The following is a 10,930-nucleotide window of genomic DNA, read 5'->3' as shown; positions in this document are numbered from 1 at the left end:
TGTTTAGTTTAATGAGAAAACATCCTATATTATCTCTAACACTGACATTAAATGCACACACTTAAAAGTCAAGGGAGCCAGTGTGTGAGTGAGTGTAATATTCTATGGAACAAATATTTACTTCATATGCTAGCTTTATAAGTTGCACGTTTCCTACGATTACCTTCAAAACCGATCCAACACCGGCTGCAGAGGATCTCACTCTATCTCTCTATCTCTCTATCTGTGAAGGACCAGTGTATGCAAAATCTTTTTTTTACTGAGGGCCACATACAGGAAAACATATGAAGGGCTGGGCCACTCACTAGAAGTTAGCTATATTGCCTCGTAAGTTAGCAAAATTAATCAAATGTAAGTCAATTATGCTTGATTGTTATGCTTTAAGAAACAACCAGCCTACATCATAGCTCTCCATAGGGTTTATTTTATTTTGTTACAAAGGGTGTTGCAGCTCATCCCTTAAACGAGAACCCTCAGATTGCATTTAATACGGGATCATTTGAAAGGAACATCTCAAGCTTGTTATGTAAATACTTTTTGGGGTTAGAAAGAATGGTTAGAAAATAACTTTAATTGACTGAATTGATTTGAAAGAGGGCTTATTAACACATGAATACTACTGTGTGATATATGTTTACATATATTTAAGAAGTACAACATAAGAAAAGCACAAGTTTCAGCTGTTGGACATACCTTGAAATAGTTTGCCATTGACCTGGTTATTAAAGAATATTTGAACATTTGACCTAAACAGTGTGCTGGGGTTATCTGAAAATAAACATGACAGTTGCTACTGTTTTGACAGTTATTCCTCCAGCAGATTGTCCCTTCACGGACTCCGTTGCATTACTCGAGGACGTAGGTGGCGGCGGTCAGCCATATTGTCTCTGATACAGCAGAAATCACACTCTTGCAGACACACCGGAGACGGAGGGAGGCGAGGAACTTTGGCTAAACAACACCAGCTTACTGGGAAGCCTTTCAGTCGTCGAATTGATCAAGGGGGTAAATATCCACTCCATGTTCCTCTACTGTAGATAATGCAGACTCCCGTTCTCTCTGGGAGCTAGCGAAGGAGCATGTTAGCCATGCTAATGTTAGCGGGCTAGCAGCTCGGGCCCGCCTAGAGCCGACAAGTTGCCAACACCTTCTACTCACAGCTCTGTTGTAGCGTTGGTCATTGGCAAATAAACACATCCTATCACCAACATTTCACCACTATATGGACACATTAGCAGCCAACGTTATGTATGCATGTACCTTTAAAGTTTTTATTCGAATGTCGACATCGTTTACGTTGTAGCTGTCGCATAATTCCGAATCAATAACTGAAATGATTACGTTTGATTTAACGTTAGCAAAACAGTTTTAAATGATGCTAAATAATCATTCAGCATGGTGACTCTATGCAAGACGATCGAGCTTTTGTAAAAGTTAAGAATTAATTGAATTTAGCGATGGTTTCTCTAACGCTAGTTTGATTGGATGAATGCCGAGTGAGGTTTGAATCCGGAAAAGGTCTTCATTCAGGTAACACGAGTTTGTCTTGAAAGCAGTTATTTAATATTATACCATACACTGTGTTATTAACGTTACCTAACACGGGTGAAACCTTTCGTTTCTCATTTGAAGAAAAACAGCTATAAATCAGTCTTTTACCGGATTCGTTAGCAAATGTTAGTTATCTGAAGATGTAACCAGCAAAATAACTACATGAACCAATGCTGTATTAGACAGTAGATTAAATATAAAAATCAACTAGCTAACGCTAGGGTGTGAGTTGGCTGTACATGTTTAACGTTATGGTAGCTACTACGCAGTCGACCTATAGGACGATACACATTGCGCAAATTGTATCTCAAATCTGACATGATATCTATTCACAATACCGATTCAATATCGGTGTATTGGCCAGGTCAAGTCACTACCCAGTCGCCTGACACAGGTGAAGGCTAGCTTCAGGCCCAGCTCTCCTCACAGCAAACGCCTGGCACAGTGCCTGTATGCTGCAACCATCCGTCTGTTGGTCTGATGCTCTTTCTACCCTCCTCGTGAACATCAACTCAGGAGACTGACTGTCAGGGTCACTCATGATATATCTTAAGTAACCATTGAGTGTCCCTGTCTCCAAGTCCCTTTGGAAGAGTTGAACTAAAGAAGCAATCAGCTTTAGCTCATCTATCAACGGCCAGCTCGCTGTTTTCACCAAATCGGTTTACCATCAAAGGGGCAGACAAAATCATATGACTTGTAAAATGATTTATTGTTTGTGTGTTTATGGCCATCATGCACTGGTGTTATTATGTGTGGAGTCCTTCTTGAGAAACTGCAGACAACTCTGATGTATCAGTAATATTGAAAAATTAAAGTGTTCTAATCCATTATTTCCATTCTCACCCTTTTTCAGCTATCCCACCGTGCCCCCGGTGGCCCCTTCCCCCGTCCTCAGGCAAACCCCCCCCCCCCAACCCTTTGCCCTGTTGGGATCAACCCCTACCTTCCCTCCTCCCACCCACCCATCCTCCCTGTACTCCAACAGTCTTCCGCTGCAGTGAGAGTTCCTGACCATCTCAGCCAAGCTGTCGGACATGTCAGGACCCGTGCCGAGCCGGGCCCGAGTGTACACTGAGGTCAACACTCACCGGCCGAGGGAGTACTGGGACTATGAGTCCCATGTGGTGGAATGGGGGTAATCACCTTGCAGACCTTACACAACTTTTACAGCATGCAGCTTGACAACTCTTCAATCCAGCTAATGGTGATTGTGTTTTTTGTTTTTTTTCAATCACAGGAATCAGGATGACTTTCAATTGGTGCGTAAGCTCGGACGTGGCAAGTACAGCGAAGTCTTTGAGGCAATCAACATCACCAACAATGAGAAGGTGGTGGTGAAGATACTCAAGGTAAATCCCTACAAAAAAAGCTCAGATTTATGATTACATGCTTTTATTCGATCTGCCTTACTCTGCCTCCTCTTTTCCCTTTCAGCCTGTAAAGAAAAAGAAGATCAAGCGTGAGATCAAGATTTTAGAGAACCTACGTGGAGGTCCTAACATCATCTCCCTCATCGATATTGTGAAAGACCCTGTAGTAAGTAAGACTTCACGCTCTGGTCATAACTGCAGCGAAGGCTATATTTGACATGTTTGTTATCAACAAACTTATGTTGTGTATGTTGGGGTTCTGAAATGTCGTCACTGTACCAATAGCGTGGCCAGCCCATCATCTGTGCAAGGTTATCCATTTTGCTTGGGAAGTATGTGTCTGTAAGTACTGAGCCAGCTCTGGCTGTAAGTTAGATAATGTGTCCTCGCAGTTTAACACCCTTTATATTCCTGTTTTGTCACGACTCTCCCCAAAGAATGGACTGTTAGTATATTATGATAAAAAGATGCAGAAGTTTGCATTTGTTTCACACTGCAAAAGTGAGACTGTTGTATACACTTAAACATAAAACAACTATGAAGTACTATCACAATCTATGAACCTCAGCATAACCACTGATAGTTTGATCATCACATCGGCTTAAGAGTCCTTTAAAGTTAACAAACCCCAGGAACAAAGCAGGGGAAGTCAAATAAAGTAGGAACTAAAAGAGCTTTTGTGCTTTGCAGTTTGTGTTTCATGTAGCGCAAGGATTAGTCAAATTAGTTAGATGATAGCTCCTTTACGGATGACTGGCGTTAGAATAGGTTATTGAAATAATGAAAAAGAGAAATACAGAGGTGGAAATAGGAAAAAAACAACACCTGGGCCCCACAGCATATTTATTCTTGAAAAGGTAACTGCAGTGAAACTATGGGCCAATTAATGTCCCTCAATTGATGGTGCCCTGAGTTGAAACAATCACTCAAAACAGAAAAGTAATGTACACTTTTGATAAAACAGGTGTAACATTTTCTTGTTACGATGCCCTTTTCCTATATAAACTGATCGACAGTTGTAACCATAGATTTGTTTTCTTCCTCCATCATAATCACATTACCTAGGAAGAGCCCTGTTTGAGGAAGCAGCTGTTCTCAGACATTTAATATAGTGCTGAAACAAGTTGATTCACGGACTGTCCTGACAGTAAATACTTTTTGTTTGCATTATTGGAAAATAAATACCTTTTTTAATATGTTGCAGAGACAGACTAAGCAGTTTGGTGACATCACCTGGACTCTGGCAACTTGTCGCTTTAGAGGCTGATTAATAGAAAATAAAACCATGAATAAATATAGTGAAAGCTCATTGGTTAATGGCAGCTCTAGTTCATACTGTAAGCAACACATGTGGTTAAAGGTCAACAGACTGTTTCTTTTACCCTAGTGTCACTAAGGATATAAGAAACAGTTAGCGTGTTAATTGAGCAAACAAAACTAGATCAGCTGCCCATTTCTTCTGTTTTGATTGGCCAGTGACCGTGGTGGCTGTTGACGTCCCCATGCTGGCTCAGTTTCCGTGCGTACTGGTGAACAGATTATAAATGTATATTTGGAGACTTGGTCATAGTGTTGCTCACAGTGTGGCTTCCTGGTTAGTTGAAGTTTGCCTTAGCTAATACAGTGTTGCTTTTTATGTCTAATAGAAATATTTAACCCGTTGTAGAAATTGTTGGCTGTGACCGCAACGCATTAAAAAGACAAATATTGATATTCCAATGTTTATTTCAGTCCCGGACGCCCGCCTTGGTATTCGAGCATGTTAACAACACAGACTTCAAGGTAAGAGCTAAACCTTCTCTTTATGCGCTCAAATGTGGAAACCTCCTTTCTTGGCATGCTCGTTCTTTTCCTGTACACGTGTGTGTATGTTATGGAGGAACATGAAAGTCCAGTTCTATGTCTTCGGTGCCAGAAAGTCCACCATCTTCTGGTTCTATCCTCAATTACTGGTACATTTCCATGTCATGTAGGACTGTCTCATGAATGTGTGTGGCCTGTTAATTGTAAGACATTACTAATGACATTGTTTTGGTCTCCAGCAACTCTACCAGACCCTGACAGACTATGACATTCGGTTCTACATGTACGAGATCCTTAAGGTGAGTCGGCAGTGGTTCAGCCATCTTTGTGCTCATTATGTTTAACCTCTAAATGTCTGGAGGATGTGAAGCATTAAGTCCTTAATCAAGCTTGGGTATTTTCGCAGTGCCAATCCATTGTTAAGGCAATCGAGATTGGGTTTGGTCTTGTAGGCCTCATCTTCTTGTAATCTTTCCATTTTAAAATGACTAAGAATGAAACCTGTGACCAACGAATAACGGAGTGTGTCTGTCTGTAGGCCCTAGACTACTGCCACAGCATGGGAATCATGCACAGAGATGTGAAGCCACATAACGTGATGATTGATCATGAACACCGCAAGGTAAGGGATCAAGTCAGTCTGTGTCTCGATAACCTTAGCAAAAGAGTGTTTCAGGAATGAGTCCTAAAACCGAGACTTGACTTAGCATTTTAACACTTCTGGTTCCCTCGTATCAAAGTAAACCGTTGTTTTTTACAGGTTTTTGGTTAGAAGCCTGAAATAAGGTCTGTGGTTAACACAAGCTGAAGAGATGATTACTTTTCCGAACCCTAAGCCTACCACACTGTTGAATTTCTAAAGCTGCCATGTGTCATTAAAAACACAACAGTTTCTAAATGTCATCATGCTGGAGATGAGCTGCCTTTAGCTTAGCGGTGGCTATGTGAAGTCATGTGACCATGACTTTTTTGTGTTGATAGCCTAATGCTTTTACATTTTTTCTGATTGCATTGGCTTCAAATATCATGAACGTGGTGTTAATGTGGAGAATGTCCTTCAGAACAAAACATATTTAGTATCATAAATGCTTGTTGGACACAGATCTTATTTTCTGCCCAATCCAAATTACTATCCAAAAATCCCCTTGCCATACCTAGAGGGAGCCCTTGCAATGCTAACTTCTGAGTAGGCCTACAGGAATGTCCTGTACACCAACTAACTGCTTCATATCTGTCTGTAGTTGCGCCTTATTGACTGGGGACTGGCCGAGTTTTACCACCCGGGACAGGAGTACAACGTCAGAGTGGCCTCCCGCTACTTTAAAGGCCCCGAGCTCCTGGTGGACTATCAGGTGTGTGTGTGTGATGATACCTGTACTGTGTGTGTGTGTGTGTGTGTGTGTGTGTGTGTGTGTGTGTGTGTGTGTGTGTGTGTGTGTGTGTGTGTGTGTGTGTGTGTGTGTGTGTGTGTGTCAGAGTCGGATGTATGATACCTGTGCTGTGTGTGTGTGTGTCAGAGTCGGATGTATGATACCTGTGCTGTGTGTGTGTGTGTGTCAGAGTCGGATGTATGATACCTGTGCTGTGTGTGTGTGTCAGAGTCGGATGTATGATACCTGTGCTGTGTGTCAGAGTCGGATGTATGATACCTGTGCTGTGTGTGTGTGTCAGAGTCGGATGTATGATACCTGTGCTGTGTGTGTGTGTGTGTATCAGTCGGATGTATGATACCTGTACTGTGTGTGTCAGAGTCGGATGTATGATACCTGTGCTGTGTGTGTGTATCAGAGTCGGATGTATGATACCTGTACTGTGTGTGTGTGTCAGAGTCGGATGTATGATACCTGTGCTGTGTGTGTGTGTGTGTATCAGTCGGATGTATGATACCTGTACTGTGTGTGTGTATCAGTCGGATGTATGATACCTGTACTGTGTGTGTGTATCAGTCGGATGTATGATACCTGTACTGTGTGTGTGTGTATCAGTCGGATGTATGATACCTGTACTGTGTGTGTGTGTCAGTCAGATGTATGATACCTGTACTGTGTGTGTGTGTTTCAGATGTATGATACCTGTACTGTGTGTGTGTGTTTCAGATGTATGATACCTGTACTGTGTGTGTGTGTTTCAGATGTATGATACCTGTACTGTGTGTGTGTGTATCAGTCGGATGTATGATACCTGTACTGTGTGTGTGTGTTTCAGATGTATGATACCTGTACTGTGTGTGTGTGTTTCAGATGTATGATACCTGTAGTGTGTGTGTGTTTCAGATGTATGATACATGTACTGTGTGTGTGTGAGTCAGATGTATGATACCTGTTCTTTGTGTTTCAGATGTATGACTACAGTCTGGATATGTGGAGCTTGGGTTGTATGTTGGCTAGCATGATCTTCAGGAAGGAGCCCTTCTTCCATGGCCATGACAACTATGACCAGGTAAACACCAAGCTGGGTGGGCTGATGGGGATCAAACCTGTACCCGTTGATTGTTGTGCTCAGCTGAGCCCTGCATGTGCACCGCTTGCTTTCATTCCGGTGTACATGTTGATGTATGAGCTATTTTATCTTCTTTACATGTGGCTCACTATTATTTAATATTTTTCCGTTTAAACTGATCACTATAAATGAAATGAAACCTCTTTAATGCAGTAAGTTTAAGCTGGAAGCACCATTTCTGTTTCCCCATGAATGCACACAGAGCAATTTCCCCATTCCTGAAAACGCAACACACAAATGTATTAAATAGAAGGCTACAGCAATGAAAATATATATGAACTGCTGTCTTTTTTTCATGAACCCAATACTTTCACTAACCGACTTGTCTGGGGTTGATGTAGATTTATGTGTTTGAGGGTGACACAGTCTCACTCAGAGCTGACCGACTGTTGGTTCTTGTCTGTGCTCCTGTAGTTGGTGAGAATAGCCAAGGTTCTGGGGACTGAAGACCTGTACGACTACATCGACAAGTACAACATTGAGCTGGAACCGCGCTTCAACGACATTCTGGGGAGGTAAGAGCTGTTACTGCTGACTCAGGGCAGCTATCACAGGCTATCAACCCCTATGTGAACTCCATATTTAAAATTGAGCATATAACAAGTCCAACTTGTAACAGTTGGGTTCCTCCCTGCTCCATGCATGCTGCTCTGCTGTGTCCTCGTTAATTTAGAGCATAATAATGTCAGAATGCAGTTTTAATGTAGTCTTATTTTCCTTCAGGCATTCTCGTAAGCGGTGGGAGCGTTTTGTCCACAGTGAGAACCAGCACCTGGTCAGCCCCGAGGCTCTGGACTTCCTGGACAAACTGCTGCGCTACGACCACCAGGCCCGGCTGACGGCCCGCGAGGCCATGGACCACCCCTACTTCTGTGAGCATTCATCAACATCAACATAAACATGAAATAATAATGAGCAACAGTAAAACAAAATAAGTGATTTCTGTATTCCTGTTGTTCCTGCAGTCCCCATCGTGAAGGATCAGTCTCGTGGGGTGGCATCAGCCAACCTTCCCAGTGGGAACACAGCTGTTAGCTCAGCCGGCGTGATCTCTGGTGAGAACACACCAAATCAACCTGTAGTGAAGCGCTGTACTTCATATTTATAGGCTAATAGTTTCAATAGAGTTGTTTATTTTAAGGGCTAGATGGGCATTATATTGAAATCCAAACTACATCATCGCAGTGACATGTCCCTCATTGTCCCGTACAAACACACTCTTTGTCCCACGTGTGGCTTGTGGGCACCTGGTCATCCTTAGTGTGGGTGTAGTCCAACCCACCCTTTCTGCCCATGTGACTGAACACACCGTATTAAGTATCTAACCCCCCCTCTGTGGCCCCCCTCTCTTCCTTCAGGTATCTCTGGCTTGCCAGCCTCCACTGCCCTGGGCCCCCTCACCGGCTCCCCAGGTCCTCTCTGTTGCCACCAACGTCCTAAGCCCCCCGGTACCCACGCCCGCTGGCGCCCCGCAATGACACCCCACCCACAACAACCCCCACTCCACCTCTCCCCAGGCTCTCCCATGTCCCCCACCATCACGCCTGGCGGGGGGAAACTCGACAGGTGCCACTCTGCCAGCTCCCCCCACCATCCAACCTGACTCTGTGACCATGTTCACCAACCTCCGGGCTGCAGGATGCCATCGCCTCAGAAAAGAACGATGTTTTTCCGTTCCTTTTCCTCTCCTGAACTTGTTACCCTGACATCTGAAATGAATATTCTGTGTAATTGAAATATACAGGTATTTCTTTAAATTTCCCACAAGCTGTAGTGAATACAAAGGGGTGTGTGTTTGTGTGTGCTGAGTCTGAGAGCGCTGTCATCCACGGCTGACTCCTGTGTGATTAAGTTTGAGTTGTGAAGGAAGTCCTCAATAAGTGCTGCATCAGAAAGCGAAGGAAAGACGTGTTGGCTATCAGGACCAAAAGGAGCACATCCTGTATAGTTTACTGCTGCAGCGTCGGCAACAAAACCAGACCTGAGGCGCTGTAATCCTCTCCCCGATGAGTGTACCGGCCTCCAGGTCGCAGCATTTTGGACATTTTTGGTGCTGTTCAGTGCTCCAGGTGTTTGTGAACACAATGACACTTTCTCTGCCTGAGTAGTTTTGTCTTGCCTTTCTTACCAAACCAGATCACAAGTCTTCTTTTGATATGCGACTCTCCGTAAAGTCATCCGTTAATAATTAGTTTTGTATAGCTGGTTAAGGTGTATCACCATCAAGTGGTTTGATCGACTTTAGTTTTATACTAGGATCTTTAAGAAGCCAGGTAAGGTTCATTCAGGTTCTCAAATAAATGGTTTCTCAAATGTGCTGCTTTCCAGTTCCTTGAATTACTTCAAGACATAACCAAAGTTTACTCAGTTGGTTGGAAGGAAAGACTGACCCAACCTAGTTGTGTGGGAGTTCCTCACGGAGACACTGAAATGTAGGTTTTCGTAAATAAGATGACAACATGATCCAATAATCCTCTGCAGGGGACTGAAGTGCTGTAAGCGTTGGAGGAAAGGTCACCTGTGCTGTGACATGAGTCGGACCGTTTTCTGGCTTCCACTGACATGTAAAGGGAGTGATTGGAGTTGAATAGCACTTAAAGTGTTCCCAGTGTTTTAGTGCCAGATCTGTACGTTTTAGACCCTGCTGTACATAAGCATTTTTTTTTCTCATTTCAGAACCTGTAAATGCAAATAAATCCGAACATGTATACATTGACCTGAGAACGGAGCAGTTTGAGTCCCTATATCACTGTATATATTTTGATGTCCTTATGTAGAAGACTAGTATTTCAGAATATTTGTGTAAATAAACACGTGTTTTATTTATCAGGTACATCTGACTGATTTATGTCTGTCATGTTCATACAGACCTCTGACATCACCCTGCATCAGGGCTGCTGTTTCCAAATTACTTTTTAAAGGGTTCCAAATTACTTTTATGTAGTTTTCAGAGTTATTAGCTGCTTTTAGGTATTCCTCCTGTCCATGCTGGGAGGGAAATAATCCTCTCCTATGTAGAGTTAATAGGTAATGTTAACCTTCAACATTCTTGAGTTAACCAAATGGAGTGCATATTTACTTAAAAATAAACGAGATAAAAAAAGATTTCTCATTGTTCCTTATGTTTGAGTCACATTAGGACATATAGGATAGATTGGGGGGGGGGAGAACTTTGCAGAGCAATAACTGAAAGGATTCATATGATAATAAGCATCAACTTAAAGATTGCAGTTGGAACATTTCAATACTTGTGTTGATAACGACTGTAGAACTATTCAAAAAGTCAATTTGAACATCATGTCGTTTTTAGCAGTAAAGCTGAGATGAGGCTGCCATGGGGCCGCAGACCTGAGGGCTTCAGAATTCCTAGTCGACAGTATCACAAAATCAACTGTCCTGCATTCTGACCTAATGTGCAGCCCCTGTGTGGAGAAAATATTTTGTATTTATTTATAGTGCATTCCAAGATGTTAAAATCCTGTTTGAGCAATGCACCGAACACTGGCTTATATCGCACTCACTTGATGGATTTTTCTTGTATTTCGGAACCCGGTGCAAAACATTAATCAGATGCTAACTATAGGTCTGTGTTGCTGTGTGAACAGTGCATCATGGTACCTTGGAAGCAAGAGTAAATAATTACCACTACCATACAACATTTAGGATTTAGGATTCGGATCATTTCAAACTCAAGACATCATTGT

At 42.6% G+C, this 10,930-nt stretch overlaps 1 protein-coding gene and 1 non-coding gene across 2 annotated transcripts; both read left to right on the top strand.

Annotated features, from left to right (window-relative positions):
* The first annotated feature begins 855 nt into the window (after nt 1-855).
* Nucleotides 856-10,059, top strand: csnk2a4 (casein kinase 2, alpha 4 polypeptide). The gene is made up of 13 exons (XM_063911367.1): nt 856-1,005; nt 2,408-2,689; nt 2,792-2,903; nt 2,989-3,090; nt 4,656-4,706; nt 4,967-5,026; nt 5,266-5,349; nt 5,969-6,079; nt 7,065-7,166; nt 7,641-7,741; nt 7,950-8,098; nt 8,192-8,281; nt 8,585-10,059. Exons 2-13 carry the CDS (start codon nt 2,589-2,591, stop codon nt 8,827-8,829), a joined length of 1,308 nt encoding a protein of 435 aa, XP_063767437.1. The 5' UTR covers nt 856-1,005; nt 2,408-2,588; the 3' UTR covers nt 8,830-10,059.
* On the top strand, nt 4,748-4,884 carry LOC134883647 (small nucleolar RNA SNORA57). The gene has a single exon (XR_010168309.1). It is a non-coding gene; the product is annotated as a small nucleolar RNA SNORA57 (small nucleolar RNA).
* Nucleotides 10,060-10,930: the final 871 nt, after the last annotated feature.

Source organism: Eleginops maclovinus, chromosome 20 (assembly GCF_036324505.1).
Source record: "Eleginops maclovinus isolate JMC-PN-2008 ecotype Puerto Natales chromosome 20, JC_Emac_rtc_rv5, whole genome shotgun sequence".
Lineage (NCBI taxonomy): Eukaryota > Metazoa > Chordata > Actinopteri > Perciformes > Eleginopidae > Eleginops > Eleginops maclovinus.
Note: the sequence above shows the minus strand (reverse complement) of the source record. Positions and strands in the feature narration are given on the sequence as shown.